The sequence below is a fragment of the Trichosurus vulpecula genome, chromosome 4, assembly GCF_011100635.1.
Source record: "Trichosurus vulpecula isolate mTriVul1 chromosome 4, mTriVul1.pri, whole genome shotgun sequence".
Taxonomy (NCBI): domain Eukaryota; kingdom Metazoa; phylum Chordata; class Mammalia; order Diprotodontia; family Phalangeridae; genus Trichosurus; species Trichosurus vulpecula.
Genome location: NC_050576.1, coordinates 162,049,478 through 162,072,783, shown reverse-complemented (window position 1 = coordinate 162,072,783; position 23,306 = coordinate 162,049,478). Strand labels below are relative to the sequence as shown.

The 23,306-nt window shown below is 36.6% G+C and overlaps 1 protein-coding gene across 1 annotated transcript in view; it reads right to left on the bottom strand.

Annotated features, from left to right (window-relative positions):
• The window catches only part of ASH1L (ASH1 like histone lysine methyltransferase), a 185,054-nt gene that overhangs the window by 34,884 nt on the left and 126,864 nt on the right, over positions 1 to 23,306 (bottom strand). Inside the window, 5 exon segments of the mRNA XM_036754819.1 lie at positions 17,003 to 17,149; positions 17,246 to 17,452; positions 22,764 to 22,872; positions 23,056 to 23,071; positions 23,073 to 23,102. Coding sequence (XP_036610714.1) covers positions 17,003 to 17,149; positions 17,246 to 17,452; positions 22,764 to 22,872; positions 23,056 to 23,071; positions 23,073 to 23,102 — 509 coding nt within the window.

Here is a 23,306-nt window from a genome sequence, read left to right as displayed (position 1 = left end):
TTTATAGACTCTACAATCCAGTTATTTGCTGTTCCTTGCAAATGATATTCCGTCTTCTATCTCCATGTCTTTGCATTGACACTCTCCACAGGTAGAATATCCTTCCTTCTTACCTCTTTTAGACTCCCTGATTTCCTTCAAAACTCTGCTTATCTCCCCACTTCTGCACAAGGCCTTCCCCAGTATATACAGTGGCTAGTACTTTCCCCTGGGAAATTGCCTTCTATCTACTCTGCATATATGCTGTATGCACCTAGTCATTTACATGTTCTTTTCCCCATTAGAATGGCAACTCGCAGGCGGCAAGAACTGTTTTTATTTTTCTGTGTATCCCCAGGGCTTAGCATAGTGCTAGGCATATAGTAAGCACTTAATAATTGTTTGTTACCTAGTAAGGAGTTCAGCATTGAAAAGAAAGGGAAATCAGATTGTACCCCCAAAATGATCCTGCAAAATTGAGAATATTCTTGTATAAGAAAAAGAATTATTTAATGAAATAAGAATATTTAATTTCTTCTTAGGAGTACTGAACTAGGCAAGGCCTTTGAGAAAATTGGCCAAGCAACTGAAAATCAAATAGCACTCTAAAATAAAATACAAATAAGTGAAGTGTGACTCAGTGAAAAAAATTGTATTCAAAGACAAATCGGCTATGCTTAAGTTTTATCTATAAGGTAAACAAACAAACAAACAAAAAAATGGCTACCCTGTCTGGTTGGGGGCCTGCCTCCTTCCCAGTCTGTGCTACCAGGGCACTTGCATTTTGCTGAAATGCCAAGGTTTGAATAGTTCTTCTCATACTATAGTTTTATTATCCTCAAGTCACCTAGTTGCTGTGGCAGTAGATAAAAAGTGTTAGACCTGGGGTAATAAAGTCCTTAGTTCAAATCCAGTTTCAGATATTTGCTGTTTGACCCTGGACAAGTCACTTAACTTCTCTCAAACTCAGTTTCATCACCTGTAAAATGGGAATAATAATAGTGCCTACCTCCTAGGACTGTTGTGGGAATAAAATTACATGTCTGTAAAGTGCTCTGCAAACCTAAAAGTGCTATAAAAATGCTAGCTATTATTATTATTGCTGGAATTGCTAGGTCAAAGTAAAATGCAGAGAGCTCCATATTTATAATGGATCAACACCTGATACACTAGCAGGTATAAAATAAGATCCTAGAATTGATGGAGACAGATTATAATTTGTATTGGTTTGTGCTGGGGAATAAAAGAAGGGAATGTGAAAGCAAATGAGACAGACAGTATGAAGCTTAAAATGTAACAAAAAAAATTTTTTTTAAATAGCAGTGGTAATTTTACAGTATAATTTTCAAAACTTAAAAAAATAGCAGTGGTGCTAATGGACATACTTTTACCACTAATCTCAATTATTACAAATAATGCTATCTCTTGGTTTTAGATAGTTGCTACTTATTTTGTTAAAGAAATGTCCATTTAGATGCTTTTTAGTGCTTTTAGCAGAAATAGGTATTGTATTTTATCAGAAAGTTTTGCTGCATCTAGGAATATAATCATGTGATTTTTCTTCCTGTTATTAATATGGACAATTATGTTTAATTTAATTTTCCTGTTATTGAACCAATCCTACATTCCTGGTATAACTCTAACCTAATTATACTGCCTAATCTTTGTGACATGTTGCTGTAATGCTGTAACACCACTGATAATATTTTATTTAAATTTTTGGCATCAATGTTCATTAGGGTTTTGGCCTAGAGTTCCCCTCCACCTTCTCCTCTGTTTTGACTTTTCATGGTTTAGGTATCAAGAGCATTATTTGCATTACAGAAGAATTTGGTGGGATCCAATCTTTTCCTACTTTTGCAAAGTCTGTCATACTGGCATTAATTGTTCTTTGATAGAATTCACATGAAAATCTATTTGGTCCCATGTTTTTAACCTTTCTTTGGGATTCCATTTATGGCTTCTTCAATGTTTTCCCACTCTGAGATTGAGTTATTTAAGTATTCGATTTCTTCTGTTAATCAGGATATTTTATATTTTCACAAATACTAATCCATTTCATTTGTCAGTTTTGTTGGCATATAGTTGAGCAAAATAGTTCAAAATTTTTTTTACATTACTTTATGATTCTTCCTTTTTCATTTTTGATACTGGTACTTTAGTTAACAGATTTTTTTTTTTAAAGCAGTTCCTAGTTTTATTAGTTCAATGCAATTTTTTTCCTTTCAACTTGTTCACCTCTTATTTTCAGAATTTCTATTTTAATGTTTAATGTTTCTATTTTAATGTTTAATTCAGGTTTTAAAAATTATTATTTTTAACTCCACATTGAGAGCCTCATTAGTGATTGCTAAGTCCCTGACTGGAATCGCTATATCAAGAGACAGTCCAATGATGCTGCTCACTCTCCACTTCCAGCTCATATTCCAGTCTGTTCTACCATCACATTGCTCTCTGCCTACCTCCACAATGTCTGTCTGTCTCCTTGGACATCATCTTTCTCTTCCTCACTGCCTGATTTCCAGCTCCCCTTTATGTTTTGTCTTTCCCTATTAGGATTTAAGTTCAGGGGATCATCTTTTCCCCCTTGTTTTTATATCCCTAGTGTTTAGCACAATAATATCATACAATGACATATAAGTGCTTAATAAATGTTCTATGTGGTATGCCCAATTTATTGATTTGTTCTATTTCTTTAAATTTTCCCCTAAAGATTGTTTTGGCTGAATCCTAAGCATTTTGATTATGTTGTCACATTGTTGTCATTTTCTTTGACAAAAATTTACAGTTTCTAGGATTTGTTTTTTGTCCTACTAATTCTTTAGGATTATAATTGAGTCATCAATTAATCTCTAATTCTTCCTTTCACTGTCCTTTATTTAATATAATTATTATTACATTATAGTCAGTAATGAACTTAATATTTATTTTTCTACATTTTTTGGTGAGGTTTTTTTTATATCCTAACACATCGTCAATTTTTATAAATGTCCTGTGCTGGGCTGAGAAATATATAATCTCATTTCTATTCTGATGAATAACCAACCATCTTTCATATTTAACATTCCTAAAATTCTATTTGGTGCCTTAACTTACCTAGTATGTTTTTCTAGGTCTGGAAGGGTTATGTTAAGGTCTCCCAGTATTACAATTTTACTATCTATTTCTCCCTGTAACTCATTTAACTTTTCCTGTAGTATTTAGATGTTATGCTATTTGGTGTATACATATTTAGTATTGATAGAAATTTCATTGCCTATGATACCTTTAAGCATAAGCATAAACTTCCCAGCTTATCCCTTTTAAAAGTGTAGTTTTACTGTAGCCCGGTCTGATGATTTATTCCTTGATTTTCTGAATTTAGCATAAGCAAAACAGTTTTTTATTCAGCCACCTATTTTAAATCTTTGTGTGTCTTTGTGTTTCGATGTGTTCTGCATAAATATATTGCTGGATTCTACTTTGTAATACATTCTGCTATCCTCTTCCATTGTAAGGCTCAGTCCTTGTCATTAGTATTCAGTTCAATTTTTTTTTTCAGTCAACACAGTTTATTTTTGAAACAGGAGCTGGATTTTGTCAATCAAAAGGATGGAATATGGAATAGGAAATAAATGCAAACATAAGCTGCTTTGCAAACTACTTTATAAACATAAACTAATACATAGGATTCCCTGTAGAACAAAAACATAATGAAGGCTCAAAGATTAAGGTGTTCCCATGGCAAGACTGAAGATTTTCGGTGTCTAGTACTTGGAATTTAGGTTGCAGCTCTTGTGCTTTGAATGGATCTTTAGGTGGGAAAAATAATCCATATTTGAACCAGATGTAAATGGAAGAATAATAATTTGGCTTAGGTAGAAACTGATGAAGTGCTTAGCTTCATGAATCATAAAGCTGCCAAAGTTCTTGCCCACAACAGTACCAGGTGGGGTTATTTGTACTTAGCAAATTAATTCTTGATATAGGCTGTGTACTTCTCTAAGTCATTATTTTTCTAGGGTCTGAGTAGCATATTCCTCAGAGTCCTGCTACATCTCCTCTGATAGGACTACATTTTTTTATTATGTCCTTCCAGTCACACACAGTCACTGTAGGCTGTGAGTACTGGCAGCTCTGGGAAGGTACTGATAGGAGTGGGTAAAGGAGGTACAACTCAGGTACTCCAAAACTGGGCAGATGCTCTTGCTGCTAAAATCACTGCCTATCTCCACATTTACAGTTACGATCATTGTTTTACTTTGCTCCATCTTGTTTCTTATACTTTTCCCCCCCTTTGCCTTTCAAGTCCCTTTTTACAAAAAAGTATGGTGATAGTGTGTTTAGCACTGTTTGGCATATAGTAGGTGCTTAAAAAGGCTTATTGATTATTCACGACAATAATTTAATATAGGAAGTTCCTTGACTCTTCTTAACCCTTTTAACCTTAGTGCATTACTTGTACCTTCTCTTTCCTTTTTCCTTTTAAGATTAATCAAATAAAGCAAAACTACTTTTAGGGACTCTATTTTATTTAATTCCCTGTATGATCCTGATGACATTAGGGTTCTGGGGTGACACATTCCTCTTCTGCCTATTAGAACGTAAACACATTATCCTTGCATAATCCCTTCCAAATGTTCAAATATATTTACATTTCTATGTTTTTCTTAATTTTTGTGTTAGTATTTTAAGGTTTCTACTAAGCTCTGGTCTTTTAATCGGTAATACTTGGAAGTCTTGCATTTCATTAAAAGCCCATTTTCCCCAGCTATAAGATTATACTCAATTTTTAAAAGTTATTATTATTGTAAGGTTATGTCTTTTGAAAAATCTCCTTCCAAGCTCTGTTTCTTTGATATAGTAACTGCCAAATCCTGTGAGATTCCTGACTGTGGTTCCTTAGTACTTGAATTCTTTTTCTATTCCCCCCTAGCTGGTTGCTGTATTCTTTAATTTGACCTATAAGCTCTGGATTTTTGCGTTGATGTTCCTGAGATTTTCATGTTAGGGTTTCTTTTCAGAGGTGACTGGTAAATTCTTTCTAATTTCACTTTGTACTTTGGTTCTAGTAGGTCTAAGCAATCTCCATTTGTGATGTCTTGAAATATAGTATGGAGGCTTCTTTTGGTCATGATTTTTCAGTTAGTCTGATAATTCTTAGATTTTGCCCCCCCCATCTACTTTCCAAGTGGGTTATTTTTGATATTTCCTATTGTTTCTTTGTGGCATAAACTTCTGTTTGGTACATTTAATTGCAGGGGATTTGTTATTTGGGTAATAAGTTTTTGTACCTGTTGCTCTAGGATGTTAATTCTTATCGTTACCCTCCTGGTATGAGATTTGCAGGATTCTACCCCCAGTTTTAGACTAGGAAATACCACTGCAAGCTTATTCCTGGTTGGAGCTCCAGCAGATAGTTTCTGGCCTCTGCCCAAGTCATCTAGGTGGAAGGTTCAGAGCAACAGACCTATAGGCTCAACCCTTGTTGCCATTCCTTGCGCCAGGTTTTCATCCACATCATTTTCTCAAGTTAGAACAAAAGAATTGTAAGACTCATCCTTCCCTCACAGTCCCTGTCTAATTACTCAAGTTAGGCTTCAAGCCCAAGTCTAGGGACTGAGTTTACCATGCAACAATGTTAATGTGATAGAACTCTAAAGTCCCTACTCTGACTACTCAGCCTCAGACCCCAGCCCAAGTTTATGGGCTGCATTCAAGATCCTGCTCTAGGGTCTGGATGACAGAGCTGTAGCTCCACGCCTAGTTCGAAGTTCTTGACCTGGTTACTCAGTAGCAGGTGGCAACCTCAGTTTGCGCTTGATCTGTAGCCCTGTTTCAGGTTCAGAATGACACAACTATTTTTTTCTTCCGCTTTCCTGTCCATACACATAGGTAGAATCCAGTCAGGTTTTCATGCTAGAAGTTTTGTGCAGATTTACTTAGCTGGATTCCTTCTTCAGTACCTGGAGGTCTCTGGCTATGGCCTATACTGACTTGGGCTGGAAAAAAATATCTCATTATGGTTTCTCCTCGAATTCCCCAATCATCATTTTGTTTAGTGCTTCTCGTAGTGTGTTGCTGGAGTAACTGTAGGAGGGAGCTGGCTGCACTGCTTCTCCTCCACATATCTTTGCCAACCTCCTCCTTCTATTCCTCCTTTTGTTTTCAGTGGGAGAGAGTGAGCTGAAAAGGATGTACAAGTATTGATGAGTTGCAAGCTTTATCAAAGAGCTCAAGATACTTTCTCCCCTAACACCCCCTCCACTTTCTGAACTTCCCCGTTTCTGTCCATGGCACCAAAATCTTTCTGGTCACTAATGTTTGCAAACTTAGTGTTATCCTCAAATCCTATTAGTTGGCAAATCTTGTTTCTATCTCCACAGTATATTTCATATTATCTCTTTATTTTATCTTGTCCAGAATGATAATACAATACTACTTTCTATCCATCTCTAGACCATGAAGTCTGTACTCTGGCCTGCCTCTTCCTGTGACCAGGATTTAGACTCCCACCTCTTGGTCCTTGGGCTCTAACAAGTGAGTTTTCTTCACCTTATCTTGTAAGGAACCAAGCCACCATGCCCCTTCTCAGGCATTTGTAAACCACGCTATCACCTCACCAACCTCCATTTCAACTCTTATACTCTTATATTAGAATGTAAAGCTCCTTGGAGTGATTATGGGAAGACACTGTGAAAACTTAGAGGAGTCCAGTTTACTCATAAATACCTGAATAATGCTTTAAAAATGAATCAGAATTGACAATGACAAAGGATTACAAAAAGAAAAAGTGATGTATTTCACTCAGTCCAGGAATGCACAAAAAGACTATCAGAATCATGAGAAGTAGACAGTAGAGATAAGGTAGGGCAGATTAGAGATATAGTATAAAGCAACCTGGTAACACAGAAGGAGAATGGGGCAGACCGGCACCCTTTGTAGGCAACCTAGAAGTCTCACCCATATTAATGGGAAGAGATGGAGATAGACCAGCTTTCAGCATGGTAAGGAGTGACTCAGGGGCCTCATCCAAATCTGGGTTAAGAGGTGGAGTCAGACTACCTTCCAGGCTGTCTGTACTTTATCCATGTTCAATGTACAACTTAACATTCAGGTGCATGGGCTTCAATCACAGTCAGGAAGCAAGGCCAGATAATTCCTGAATTTAGTGGGGAATGGTTTTGGCCACTGAATTTAGGGTTGAGAAGATGATCCAGGAAATCAGTGGTGAAGTTTGATGCAAGCATTAAACTCTCAATCCTGAAACTGAGGCAGGACATATGAGTAAACAGAGACAAAATGGTCAACACAATAGCTTGGACCAAGCCCAAGGATAAACTCAGAAAAAGAGTAGATTCAAAACAAATCCAAGCACAGCCTCAGAGAAAAGAATATCCAGGTCATGAGGACTAGAAGAGTACCTGGAAGAAATGAAACAAGAGGTACAAAATATAATAGCTAGGGTGGAAGAACGTGGCAAAGAGAATGAATATCCTAAAAGAGACAGTGGTAAAACTTACTCAAGAACTGATTTCTCCAAAAATTAGACTAGGACAAAGAGAAAACTACAATTCTATGAGACAAGAAATACTGAACAAAATAAAAAAGTAGAAGAAAATATAGTGTCAAAACAACTGACCATGAAACAGGTGAAGGAGAGATAATGTAAAAATAACTGGAGTATCCAAAAAGATGGACAAAATTCTACATATATACCACACTGCAAGAAATCATTAATGAAAACTGCTAAGATTTCTTAGAACTAGAGGGCTAAGTGAAAATAGAAAGAATCCAACAGTCATATAAAGTCCCAGAAAATGTCATAACCAAAACTGAGAGCCTTTAGGTAAAAAAAAAAAATTGCCAATAGCCAAAAAGAAAGATTTCAAGTACCATGAAGCTACAGTAAGGAAACATAAGATTTGGCATCTGTCAATAGAGAGAGGAGGGCTTGGAATAGGATACTGCAAAAGACAAAAGATAACCAAAGAAGCTATTTAGAAAAACTGAGTATAACGCTATATAGAGGGAAAAATAGAACTTTAATGAAAGAAGATTGCTAAGCATTCCTGAAAAAGTCCAGAAGTGACCAGAAACTCTGAAATACAAATACAGGAATCAAGAGAAGCACAGGAAAGTACACACGTCTGATTAGTTGGAAAGGACTATGGGAAGATGAACTGTCTACATGCTAAGAGGGGGAGAAGCAATGAGCATTTTCTCAGAATCCTAGTATCTTCAAGGATTACAGAGAACTATAACAACAGTAGTTAGCAAATATATAGTGCTTTAAGGTTTGTAAAGTACTTTAAAATATTATCTTATTCTTAAAAAAGCCTTGGGACAAAGGTGCTATTATTATCATCCCAATTTTACAGATTAGTAGTAGGAAGTGTTTAAGTGACTTGCCCAGGGCTCACAAAGCTAGTAAGTTTCTGAGGGAGTCTTTAAATTCATATGTTCCTGACTCATATCTCATCAATGTCTTTTGCACCTCTGATTAGACTTTTTGACCGCAAGGCTGGGTCATGGGCTCCAGGGCCACTTTTTAAAGAGGAAGCTTAGTTTAGTTTTTCTCCCCATTACCCAGCAGCTGCACTGCTTTGGAACTCTCCATCATGTCTTCCTTCCCTAGGAAAATAATCATTGAGAAATCTAATTATCGTAATTGTAAGGCTGAATCTAACTGATACTTGCATCTCATTAGTATCCTCTGGCCTTTTTAACGAACTTCTAGGACAGAGGCCAGGGCCATGGAATCTAGGACCTCTATTTAAACAGGGGGTTCAGTACAGTTTTTCTCCTCATTTCCTACCAGCTTCAATGCTTTTGGTCTTCTTCCATCATCCCCATCCATACCTTCCCTACATGGAGTAGCTCCCTCCACTTTTTTGAGCTTCCTTTTGTGTGTTGTCTTCCTCCGTTAGATTGTAAGCTCCTTGAGGGCAGGGACTATCTTTGGTTTTTATTTTTATCCCCAGCATGTTAGGCACAGAGCCTGAACATAAGAGGTACTTAATACATTAAACTCAATAGGGAACTATGGGGAAAGGGAGAAAGGGGTTTAAGAGGAAGGATGGATGAAGAAGTACTTGAAAGCAAGAGAAGGAGAAAGAGGAGGAGGAAAGTAAAGAAAGAAACAGAGTAAAAACCTGTGATTGGTGGCAAAGAAGGAGAAGAGAACAGAAGCAGAAAGTGAAAACATGGCAGTATCTACAGAACAGAGGTATTGGGCAAACTCCTTGTCTTTTACAACCTTCATTATCTTCATTGTAAATGGGAGGGTGGGGGCAATGAGAAGAAAAAGTACAAGAGGACAGGATATAAAGAAATATAGATTTAATAGTCATAACTGAATATGAATAAGCTAAACTTACCCACAAAATAGAAGATTAGCAGAATGGTTTAGAAAATAGAATCCAACAATATGTAGTTTACAAGAAACAGGCTTGAAATAAGAGTTGAAATTAGAAGTTAGAGCAGAATCTATTATGCTTTAGCTAAAGTAAAAAAAAAAAAGCAAGAGTAGAAATCAGGATTTTAGACAAGCTTACAGTAAAAATAGACATAAAAAAGAGATACTTGAGATAGATACCCATACTTCAAACAAATAATAAAAACACAATGTATATAAGTGTATGTGAATATATATGTGTATTTTTACACACACAATGAACAACACAGCATTTAAATATTTATGGAAAAATGAATCAAATTGCAGAGAGAAAAATAAAGTAATTATAATTGTGAGAGACCTCAATGTACCGATTTTAGATTTAGATGAATCTAACAAAGAAATAAGCAGAAAAGAAATTAAGAACCTGAACTTCAGAAAAATTAGAGCTTAGCACAAATCCTGTGGGGAAGGGGGTCAACTGTTCCCATCTCCCACAAACCAAATGCAAACCATAAGGCAGACAGGCCAACCTAGCTGAAGAATTTGGGTAACCTGAAGGAGAGGCAGGAAGCAGCATGTGCCAGGCAAGCTGAACCACCGCCACCTCCATCTTGACCACCCTCTCCCTTTGGACATTAATATAAATAGAATTTCTTTAAACTCATCATTACGTAATCTCATCATCTTAGAAGATCAAATTAGCCTTAGAATTCATACACCATCAGTATCTTCTGACCCTTGGAGGGTAGAGCTATGAACTCTTCAACCTCCATTTCAGGGGTACCCCTTAAATGAATGGGCAGGGCACACACATATTCTTAGACATCTCATTTCCCACTCAGCTGTACTCAATGACTTCTCCACCATGCCACTGCCCTCCCATGCACTGGTACCCTCCCTTCCTCCAGCTTTTCAACTTTCTTTTGTGTGTTGTCTTTCCCCATTAAATTATAAACTAAGAGCAGGGTCTGTCTTTCTTTTTTATTAATTGTATCCTCAGAGTTTAGCACAGTGCCTAGCACATAGTAAGTGCTTAATAAATGTTTAATGTGTTATTGGATTATACCAAAGACTCAGAAAAGAGAGTTCTTCTCCTCAAAGTTGTTAGAGCTATCAAATGGTTCAGCATTAAAAACTGATATGATTTTAGTCAGTGGAAGTGATGTTAAAGAAGCGGAATTACCATCTATTTTGTCACTGTACCCTTAAGGAACAGGGGAACTTTCTATCTGACGCTGAAATCTTCTACATTGTATTATCCATTAGAATGTGAGCTCCTGGGGAAGAGGGACTATCTTACTTTTTGTTTTGAATTTCCACCACACAGCTCAGTGCTTTACACATAGTAACAGCTCAATGTTCAATATTCATTCTCAGTGCTTGGTACCAAGATTTACTCAAGAAATGTTCCTTTCCTTTCAATCTTCCTTCCCTACCTTTATAATACACTCCTTTCTCTCTATTCACATGGTTATCACCCTTTTTCAGGTTCTTATCACATCCTGCTTAGACTAGGTCTACAGAGCCATTGTGCTGACTTTGCACAGAAACTTGCAAAGCTCAGACCAGAAGGTCAGCTATCAGATTCTGCCCTAGATCAGAGCCCCTTGGGAGCTCTGATAGCTTTCAGGTCCCCAGTCTGAGCTGTCTCTGAGATCCTGGAATAACACATCATTCAAAACTCCTAAGAAACCAGCAGGAGGACCAGCCATAAAGTACAAAGTAAGTCCAAGTCAGTAAGTTAGTTAGAAAAATGAGCAAACCTATAGAGTATTACCATAACAAACTATTATAATAAGAGGGATGCTAAGACACAAACCCAGAAGAAAAGAAAGACACCAAAACCAGAGTGGGCACATGTTTAGTTATTCCTGGGATGAGAGGTTATTTTTTTAAAGAGTTAAAGTGTTTTAATAAATGAGAGTGACAGAGGAAAAAATTGGAAAAGAAATGAGAGCTATGGAAGAAAGAATTGTAAACTGAATTGACTTTGGCATAAGGGGTTAAAAAAAAATTTTTGCTGAAGCAACAAACTCCCTGAAAATAAGAATGCCCCAAAATAGAAGATAAGGACTCCATGAGACAAACAGAAATATTAAAACAAAAGGACTGATGAAAAAAATTGTAAGGTATCTCACAGCGAAAACAACTCACCTGGAAAACAGATTGAAAGGAGATAATCTGAGAGTCATTGGGCCACCTGAAAGCCATGACCAAAAATAGGAGCCAACATACTATATTGTCAAGAAATCATTTTAAAAAAAAAAGCCTGCCAAATTTCTTAGAACCAGAGGACAAAGTGGAAATCGAAACCCCACAATGAAAATTCCCAGAAATATTATAGCCAAAATCTAGAGTTTCCAGGACAAATAAAAAAAAATAACACAAGCAGCTAGAAAAGAGGGATTCAAGTAATAACGAGCCACAAATAGGATCCCGCATAATTTAGCAGCCACCACTATCAAGGAGTGGAGAGTTTGGAATAAAATATTCTAAAAGACAAAAGGATATATAGGCTAACAGCCAAGAATAACTAGCAAAAATGAGTGTAATCCCAGAGTGGGGGAAAATAGACCTTTAATAAAGGACTTCCAAGCATTCTTGATGAAAAGAGCATATCTGCATGGAAATTCTGAAGTGCAAATGCCAGAGAATAAGTGAAATATAAAATGGTAAATATGAGCAAGGAGCAGCTAGGTGGCACAGTGAATATAGCACCTGGCTTGAAATCAGGAAGACTCATCTTCGTAAGTTCAAATCTGGCCTCAGACGCTTACTAGCTGTGTGACCCTGTTTGTCACTTAACCCTATTTGCCTCAGTTTCTTCATCTGTAAAAATGAGCTTGAGAAGAAAATGGCAAACCACTCCAGAATCTTTGCCAAACAAACTCCAAATGGGATCACAAAGAGTTAGACAGGACTGAAAGAAATGACCAAACAACGAATATGAGGCAAATAATCATAATGGACTAAAAGAGGACAAAACTGTTAATATTCTCATACAGTGGGATATTCTCTCAGAACCTTATCATCATCAGAGAGTCTTAATGGCGGGAGTCTAATTAGACACAGGACCTGGGAGTGGTTTTGTTATGTCTTGATGACTTTTAAAAGAAAAATGTAAAGGGAGAGTAAAAGGCAGGTAGAAGGGGTGGTGAGAAAGGTATGATTGGCAAAATTATTTCGAATAATCAGGGCAGAAGTCTATACAAAGAGGAAGGGGTAAGGACGGTGGGTGATATCTGAATCTAACTCTCATCTGAACTGGTTAAAGGAGGGAAAAATATACGAACACAGAGCTGAGTACAGAAATATATTTCACTCAACAGGGAGACAGGAGAGAAAGGGAAGACAGGAGAAAGGGAATAAGAAGGAATGTAGATTAAGGGAGGGATTAGTCCTAAGCAAAACAAACTAAAATATTTATAGCAGCTCTTCTTGTGGTGGTAAAAAATTGGAAAAGGAAGGGATACCCACCATTTGGGAATGGCTGAAAAAGATGTGATACATAAATGTGCTGGCGCACTACTGTGCTGCAAGAAACAAAGGCGATAGTTTCAGAAAAACAAGTTCATACGGGAAGGAACTGATGTAGAGTGAAGTGAGCAATGACATCTTAAAGATGAACACTGTGGAAAGCCTTAGAAACTGATCAGTGCAGTGACCAACCACATCTGCAAGGGTTTCATGAAGAAACACGTTACCCAGCCTCCTGATACAGGACCAAAAAAATAAAATAAAAACAATCCAAGAAAAACAAGATTATGAAAAGAAAGTCAACCAACTGGAAAAGGAGATCTAGAATCTTAAGGAAGAAAATAACTCTTTGAAAGTTAATTGGGCAAGGGGAAGCCAGTGAAGTTATGAGACCAAGAAATAATAAAACAAAATAAAAAGAATGAAAAAAATAGGCGAGAATATGAAACATTTCATTAGAAAAACAACTGATCTGGAGAGCAGGCTAAGAAGAGAAAATATAATTCAGATTACCTGAAAGCTATGATCAAAAAAAAAAAAAAACCCCAATAATCTTGACACAATAATACAAGAAATAATTAAAGAAAATTGTCCTGAAGCATTAGAACAAGAGGTGAAAGTAGAAATAGAAATAGAAGAAATCCACCGATCACCATCTGAAAGAGAATCTGTTGGGAAAGCCTACAGGAATATCATAGTCAAATTCTGAAACCCCCAGCTCAAGGAAAAATTATTACAAGCAACTAGAAAATAACAATTCAAATATGGTGGAGTTGCAAAGAGAATCACACAAGACCTAGCAGTGGTGACATTAAAAGACCACAGGTCTTATAAAACTATATTGAAGAGCAAAAGAACTAGGGTTGTACCTGAAAATCTATCCAACAAAGTTAAGCATAATCCTAAGTATTAAAAAAAAAAAAAAAAAAAAAAGGGACATTCAAAGAACTGCCAGACTTCCAGGGTTTTGTAAAAAAAAAAAAAAAAAAAAAACAACAACAAAAAAAACCCAAACAACCAAACCTGAACTTAATAAAAAATATGACATACAAGATCTAAGAGAAATATAAGGTACATATCAAAGATTAATTACAAAGGACTCAATAAGGACAGACTGTTCACTTTTTATAGAAGGAAATATAAAATGTATGTCTAAGATTGTTATTAGTAATTGGGTAGCACAAAAGAAAGATTAGGGTAGTCCTGAGTATGATGTTGATTCTAAAAAGTAAAGGCAGTGAGGAAAAGGTAAAGAGTAATTATCTTATACAAATGAGGTGCGAGAAGAAGAACTGACACAGAGGAATTAGATGGAGAAGGGCTGGTAGTTCTGGAACCCTACTCTCCTGGGGAATGGGTTAAAGAGGGAACAATATCTATATATCTATCTATCTATCCATCCATCTATCTATCTATATATATACACATATCTAAAAAAGTATAAAAGTCTTCTAAATTCATAAAGAAATAAAAGGCTAATGGATATGGAGGGGGGAAGAGGATAAGGGAAGGATTTTTAGAGGGAACCCTACTCACATTACTTCTGAGTTAAAGAGAAAATAATAAATACATTTAGAAAGTAACAAAAGTCTTCTAAATTTATAAAGAATATATATATATTTGGAAGGCTATAAAAGTCTTCTAAATTCAGATAGAAGAGGGTAAGGGGAAAGGGTTGGGGGAGAGGAAGGGAGGGATCTTTGGAGGAGGGGTAGGTTAAGTAAATGGAGGGCAAGGTAGCAGGTAGAAGTAATGTAGAGGAGTCTGGAGGGATACGAAATAAGATACACACAAAAACAAAATAAAGATAAGAAATAGAATTAGGAAAAAAAGCAGAGGTAGTAATGATGATCTCACACAAAGTTAAAGCTAAAGTGGTTTTATCAAGAGAAAAATAGAGAAACTACACTATGTCAGTCATATTAATCAATATTATTTTAGACTATTTAAAATAACTAGACAGTATATGATTGGAATATTGCTGTGGTGTAGGAAACGATGAGTTGGTGGACTCAAAAAATATGGAAAGACTTGGACTTATGAAGGAAGATGTTATCTATCCTCAGAGAAACATAAGACAAACAAGTATAGTACAGTCTTACATATATGCATATGAATGTATATATTTATATATGAGTATGATTATAGCTATCCTAGTACAGGGCGTGTGTGTGCGTGTGTAAAATCTGGGCACTTTATTGTAGCCTGGGGGGGGGGAGGGGAGAACAAAGTTAAAAAGTGTACAGCAGAGAACAAAAGAAAACAAAGAAGTAAAAAAAATGGATAGCTCTGAACACAATGTGTAGCATTTATTATATAGGCTTTTTTAAAATGGAAATTTATTGCTGTATATTTTGAATCCTCTCTTATGCTCTGCTGTGCACATGGCAACGCTGCTTTTTCCTTTTCTTATTTTATATTTAAGTTTATAATGTTTCTTTTCCTTTTCTTAAAAAAAAAAGAGCAGATCAGGACAGCATGGCCTCATTCTTTTTTTTTTTTTTTGGATGGGGTTATTAGACAGCTATATATAGTTTGTGTAGATTTTAGTAAAGTATTTGGTAGGGTATCTCATACTATTCTTGCAGAAAAGATGAAGAGATGTGGAATACAGGAAAAATGGATTTAGGACTGATTGAATGGGGGACTTAAAGAGTAGCTATTAACGGATTAATGTCAACATGTGAAGTCTCTAGGGAAATGCTCCAGGGATCTATGTTTGGTGTTGTTTAACATTTTAATTAATGACTGAAAGGAGTAGGTGGAATGCTTATGGAATTTGCAGATGATACAAAACTAGGAGGGATAATTATCATGAGATGACACTCAGGGTTGAAAAAGATATGGACAGGCTAGATTATTGGCCCAAATCAAATAATAGGACATTTTTATGGGGATGAAGTCACATTTTAGTTAAAAAAAAAAATTAGTGTCAGAAGTAAAATATAGGGGAAGTGGGACCATGGAAAAATTTGGATATTTCAGTGGCCTGAAAATTCATTTTGTCAAAAGGCTGATTGATTAGGAAGTCAAAAACATTTATTGTAATTTCATGCTGTATCACCAGGCAAAGTGATCAGGTCTAGGCCTAGCTGCATTTACTCTGGTCACATCTGGAGCATTGTGCTCAGTTCTTGGTAACACATTTTAGTAAAGATATGAATAAGCTGAAGAGCATCCACAAAAGCATTACCATGATAAGAATGGCCTTTGGTCTGACAGATGTGTCAGAAGGGTAAGACTTATTCTGTTTGGCCCAGAGGATGTAACTAGGAGAAACGTATGAAAGTTGTCAAAAGTCAAATTTAGGCTTCGTATAAGGAGAAATTTCACAATTAGAGCTACCTGAAAGTGTTATATGTTGTTTTGAAAGGCAGTAAGTCCTCCCCCACTTAGTTTGGTTGTTATTCCAGTCATGTCCAACTCTTCGTGACTACATTAAGGGTCTTCTTGGCAAAGATACTGGAATGATTTGCCATTTTCTATTCCAGCTCATTTTACAGATGAGGAAATTAAGGCAAACAGGGTTCAGGGTCCCACAGCTAGTAACTATCTGAAGCCACATTTGAACTCAGGTCTTCTTCAATCCAAGTCCAGCGCTTTACCCACTGTGCCTCCTAGCTTTCCCTCCTCTCTCACTGGAGGTATTCAAAGAAAGGTTGAGTGACCACTGATCAGGTATGTTGTAGAAGGAATGACACTTATAGCTCTGAATTCCTATAGTTATAAACTTTTGCGAGTGTGGGGAATAAGCTCAATGCTTTTCTTGAATCTTTTCCAGGGCCAAACACAGAGCTAGGTAAATAATATATACTTAATAAATACTTGATAAATGAACTGATTAAATGCCAAACTGGTTCTTTATCCAAAAGACCCTGAAGTTAACCACCAATTTTAAATGCTCTCCTTGGAATAAGTTATGGAAGTGGAATATTTAACTAGTGATCAAGGGAATTCACCTAATTTGCCTTGAGTTATCCATACTTAATTTCTAGAGCTAAAGGACTACAATTTATAGACAGGTTGCAGTCTGCATTGGTGGATGGAGTTTCCACAATACGGAAATCAAGAGTCCCTGGGGTATTAATGATAACCAGATAGTTTCCTGGCTGTGCAAGACACCACTTGATTCATCAGACTTTTGGCTCCACCTTCTCTCTTCCTTACCATTTTTGCATTTCACAATTTGGGTTACAGCTGTGGTTGATGAAGCGGGCCTCATTGCCCATGCGGTAGCTGTCAATCACCATTCCACTGTCCAGATTTAGGCAGTAGTGGTCACTGTGATTATGGTATTGTTCAATCATTCGGTTCCTGAAAAAAAGGAGGAATGCATGAAGACTAAGTTACCTTAGAGTTTAAAGTGTTTTGTCTTAACATCTAACATTTTCCTGACTGGACTTACTGTACCTGAACTCCTGCTCACTGACAACTTCTCCCAAGTATTCGATGATGAACTGGCCAGCTTTCAAAGGTTCTTTGGTCCGGATCCCCCAGCCCTTCTCCTCAGCTCGGAACCGCTCAAGACACTGCACCCACTCATGCCTTTGTATCCTCTGATTACAGCATTGCTCCCCACAGGGGCAGGTATTGGGGGAGCATTCAGCAAAGATCATTCTAAGGAGAAAAAGAATCAGAGGTCAAATCCCAGCTTTCATAAGATCTACTGGGTGTCCAACAAGGAAAAATGACTAGAAAATGAGATAGACTGTTCATTTAGTGAGAATGAATGATAACACACAGAAAATCTGAATATTGAGCAGTATCTGTGAAATGCTGGAAGGTCTCTAGTTCAAGGTCTCTAGCTGATTGGATCAACCTCTATGGAGGATTTACAGCAGGACAAGGACCAGAATCATACAGGATGAAGCATAGCTGGGTTGTAGGTTACCGTTGTAGAAGTAATTTCTATACTGATGAGATTCCAGATCTGTTGAGGTTTGGAAATTCTGTTGTAAGGCTTTTAGCCAAGATGACTACCTGGAGAGTGGCCAAGGGAATATGCCTAAATCCAGCAACAATCTAAAAATAGTACCAAGTCAAAAATAATCAAGAAATACAATGAGCAAATTTTGTAAGTGACTTTTTCCACCCCAGAATGGTACAAAAAAATCAGCCAGAAGCCTACAAGCAGTAGGCCCCCTTGTCTATGCCAGAGCTCAGAGAAACAAGCCAGTAGCCTCCCAGTGTACCAGATGCTGACTAAAGACATATGTAACCTATAAGGTCTTATACTCCTAGGCAGGCTGCCCCAAGAAAGCTGGAAAGACTGAGTTTTAACAATCGGTATGCTGTGCCTGTAGTCAAAACAGCATTCAGATCGGGAAACCCTAATATAACCTCTGAGGTACTTAGCACTCAGTCCTGAGATGCCACAGAGGGCTCTGAAGATCTAGAGCATGGAACCTCAAAGATTAAGTGGGGAACTAACCATGATAAATAGACATCAACATGGAACCCAGGTGACCTAGGTTGAGATTAAGCAGGAACAACTACTTCACCCACAAGGGCAAAAGGAAGCAGAACCTGACCCTAGCACAAAGCTCCAATTAAGGAACTAAAGCTGGAAAAATGAATAAACAAAATATATTGACTACTAGGAGAAATCATAATAGATTTAAAGAAACCCAAAATTCCAAAGGTAGAATAAATCCACAACTACAGCAAACAGAGACTAAAATGGATTTTCAATAAGAACTATAAATATCTATAAGAAAAGAATAGATGAAAACTGGGATAAAAGTTCTAGAGGAAAGAACTGGAAGAATAAATAGCGTAGTAAAAAGGTAAACCTTTCCTGAGTTAAAAGACTTCCTGAAAATTAGGAAAGACCAAACAGAAACCAAAGACTCCAAGAGAAAGCAATAAATATTAGGGAAAAAAACCTAAAATGCAAAAAAAAAAAAAAAGGATAAAAACAAGTCAAGAAGAGAAAATTTAAGTATCACTAGACTTCTTGAAAAGTATGATTTTTTTTAAAGAGGGAAAAAAAACCCTGAGACATTAAATTTCAAGAAATTTTAGATGAAAATTGCTCAGAGCCATTAGAATTGGAGGGCAAGGTGAAAAATACACACACACACACGTCTGTCTGTCTGTCTGTCTATCTATCTATCTATCTATCTATCTATCTATCTATCTATCTATCTATCTATCTATCTATCAATGAAATCCTAAATGGAAAAGTCCCAGGAAATGTCACAGGCAAAATTCAAAGCTTCCACATCAAAGAAAAAATACTGCAAGTAGTCAAAATCAAATAGTTAACCATCTAGAGGCAGATACAAAGAAGGTGGCTTTTCACATAAAGGAGACGAGATCTTGAAATACACAAAATATTCCAAAAGGCAAAAGACAAAGAATCACAATCAAGACTAACTTATCCTGAAAAGCTAAGCATAATTCTATAGTGAAAAAAAATGTACTTTCAGTGAAATAGATATCTTTCAAGAACTAATGATAAAAAAACCATAACTAAGCCAAAAATTTGAAATATAAAGACACAGGTCAAGAGAAACCTACAAAGTTAAATCTGAACTAGAAGGAGTTAGAAGATGAACAACTGTTAATATCCTAAAGAAGAAGAAACAAGTGTCACTTCAGAACAAAATGAGAAAGCTAAATAAGACAGAGGACCTAGGGGTAGATCAATTCTGATTTGAAGATCTTAAGAAAGGAAAGAAAAGGCAAAATAAAAGAAATATGCTAGTATGGCCAGGAAGAAGAATTTACTATTGACAAAGTAGACAGAATTCTGGGCCTGGAATCAGGAAGACCCATTAGCTGTGTGAACCTTGGCAAGTTACTCAACCTCTGTCTGCCTCAGTTTCCTCTACTCTGAAACGAGGATAATAATAGCACCCACCTTCCAAGGTTGTGAGGATCAAATGAGGTATTATTTGTCAAGTGCTTAGTGTGGTGCCTGGCACACAGTATGTTTCTAAATAAATGCTTGTTCCCTTCCCCTTTCCCCTGTAGTAAGAAAGAATGTTGGATTTAAAGTCCCAGGTCTGCCACTTACTACCTAACCTCGAACAAATCACTTATCTCTCTGGGCCCTAATTTCTTCACCTGTGCCTGATATTTAGCTTAATAAACGCTTTTTCCTCATAATTGGAATGCATGAGGAGCATACAAACATGGGGGAAGGGCTAGGAGGAATGGGTATCAGGTAAACCTGATTCTTATCTGTATCAGACAAGGAAAAGTTTAATACACACACATGCACAATACACCAACTCAGTATAGAAACAGGTGAGATGGGGGAAGAAGGAGGGAGGAGGTGGAATAATATCAAGGAGGGAACAGTTATAAACAAAACTAACTTCCTGACCCTGAAGGGAGATTAAAAGTAAAAAAAAAAGATCTGGAAATTTAAAGGGGTGACCATCAACTGGGGAATGGCTAAACAAATTGTGGTATGTGAATGTAATGACAGAAATTTGAGACTGTTTTAGAGAATCCTTGGAATTACTGACTGATAGAATGAAGTGAGCAAAACTAGGAGAACAATTTATATGGGACAACATTGGTGTAAAGAAAAGCAACCTTGAAAGACTTAAGAACACTAATGAAAAAAAAAAGCTCTAATGAAAGCACTGACCAAGCACTTCTTCAGAGGACCTATGATGACCCTCAGAGAAGGGTGACCAGGACAAAAAAAAAAAGGTTGGACCTTAAGATCAAGTTACATAAGAACTGTTGAAAGATGTGGCAGGTTTAGCACTGAGAAAACTTGGGGGAGACTTGACAACTACCTTTAAGTATTTGAAGAGTTATCATTTTGAAGAAAAATTAGACTTATTTCTTTTTGGTCACAGGGCACAGAACTAGGGAACGTGAAAAGAGTTAAGTAAATTTAGGCTTGATGTAAAAAAAACAAACACTTTTCTAATAAATAGAGTCACCCAAAAATGGAATAGGCTACATTAGGAGATGGAAGGTGTTCCTATCACTGGAGATTTTAAGGGTAGGCTGGATGACTATTTGTTAAGTATATTGAAAAGGGGATTCTTGTTTAGGCATAGGTTGTACTAAATGGTCTTTGAGTTCCCTTCTGACTGAGATTCTAGGCTGGTGAAGCTAGGGCCAAGATTGTGAATGGAAGAAAATGAACCCAGAGCAAAGAGAACAGACTGAGAGAACAGACAGGGAGAGAGGTACTGGAGGTCAGAGTACAATATTCTTTAGTATCTTCCCCACTGTTCTAGTTAGGTTGGTCTACTAGTTAGGTATGGAAATAGAATTGCCCCAGACATCACATCTTCCCTCATTTTATTCTCCTTGCCTGAAGTAATGTTCTCATCCAAATCCTACCTACTGCTTTAAAGTCAACCTCTTCCATGAGACAACCTCTGATTATTCCATTCTTTTTTTAAAATTCATTCAACAAAGATTTTTAAAGAAAGCAAAAATACTAAGTATGCTTCAATCTGCACTCAGAGTTCATCAGTGCTCTCTTTGGAGGTGGAAAGCATTTTTCATCATGGGTCTTGATCAAAGTAGTTAAGTCTTTCACAGTTGAGCATCATTACAATATTGCTGTTACAATGTTCTCCTGGTTCTGCTTACTTCACTTGGCATCAGTTCATTTATGTCTTCCCAGGTTTTTCTGGAACCATTCTCTTCATCATTTCTTATAGAACAATAGTATTCCATCACAATCATATATGCCACCTTGTTCAGCCATTCCTCAATTGATGGGAATCCCTTAATTTCCAATTTTTTGCCACCACAAAAAAATGCTGCTGTAATTATTTTTGTATATATAGGTCCTTTTCCCTTTTTTTTGATCTCTTTGGGATATAGAGTCAGTAGTGGCATTGTTGGGTCAAAGGGCATGCAGAGTTTTCTGGCCCCTTTGGGTATAGTTCCAGATTGTTCTCTGGAATGGTTGGACCAGTTCACAACTCTACCAGTGGTGCACTAGTGTAGCTATTTTCCCACATACCCTCCAGAATTTGTCATTTCTGACAGGCATAAAGTGATACCTCAGAGTTGTTTTAATTTGCATTTCTCTAATCAAGGGTGATTTAAAGTATATTTTCGTATGACTATTGATCAATTTGATATCTTCTTTTGAAAACTGCCTGATCACATCCTTTGACCATTTATCAACTGGTGAAGGGTTCTTATTTTACAAATTAGGTTCAGTTCCCTGTATTTGACAAATGTGATCACTCCATTCCTAATGGGTCTTATACCCTGAACTTCTAGAGAATTCATCCTGAACCATACCATTTAGTACTTAGTTATGCTTTATGCTGTTCTCATTACTACAGAATCAGAAGAGAATTCAGAGCCAGAACACTGAGAGCATAAAAACGTTTAATTGCTTGCTGATTAAACAAATACTGTTACTAAAGGCCATTTTACTAGGCTAGTGAAAGAGCTTCTCACAGACTGACTATAATGATATTTTTCTTATTAAGAACTTAACTTATCCAGCCTACTGCATCCAGGCAGGACTAAGCCATTTCAGACAGTTGGTAATGAACACAATTTTTAAAGGCTGTGGTCAACAGAAACTTTAAAATGTCTTTTTTCTAACCTAAAGTATCCATGCTATAACTTCTGCTGATGAGATTTTGTATTCTATACTAGCTACATTCTTGGTAAGTCTGTAAGCTCTTTGAAGCCAATTTATTTCATTTATCTAATGGTATAGTATGTTATGCATCTCGTTTAATTTGCATTTCAAAGTATTAGTCTCTTTTGGTTGTAGTAGTATGATAGATGCATAGTTTCAGGGTCAGGAAGATTTGAGGCAAGTAATTTCATTTCTCTAAACCTGTTTGGGGGATAATGATAGCAATTACCTTTAAGGTTAATGTAAGACTAGATGAGATGATAAAGTATGGAAAGTACTTTTCAAATATTCATGCACTATACAAATGCCAGTTGTAATGATGATGATGATGAATATTACCTGTTGAGACAGTCATCCATACAACCCTTCCTATTGCCATCATCTGGTTTTTTACAGTTGCAGGTGGTAGCCTCATAGCCAGAAAGAGGTTTGACATCAACGTAGACATCTTGAGGGGGGAGGAAAGAGAAGTCTGTGAGTCAGGATAAAATAAAATTTTTCAACAGTAAAGCCATGGAAAATTAGGAGGGTGAGATGAGATGGAAGCAGAAAATAAAAGGGGACAGAAGTAGGTTAAGAACAAATGCAGACAAAAGTCATCAGAGTCCTTTGATAGTTACAAGTTACTCACTTGAACGGATTTTTTTTGTATAGTGGGACATCTGGCTTTTTATATAGCTAGAAGAAGAAGAAAAGAAATATCTTGATACAATATTTAACTTCAAATGTCAGTAGCAACAATCACTACAAAGACAGGAAATTATCAGTAAACTCTGCTCATATGGAAATATTTTAAAAGAATTTCTTTGTAGAATGTATTTGAAGACAACTCTTGCTGAAGTTTTAACTTTGGATAGAGGGAACCTTCACTAGAAAACAGGG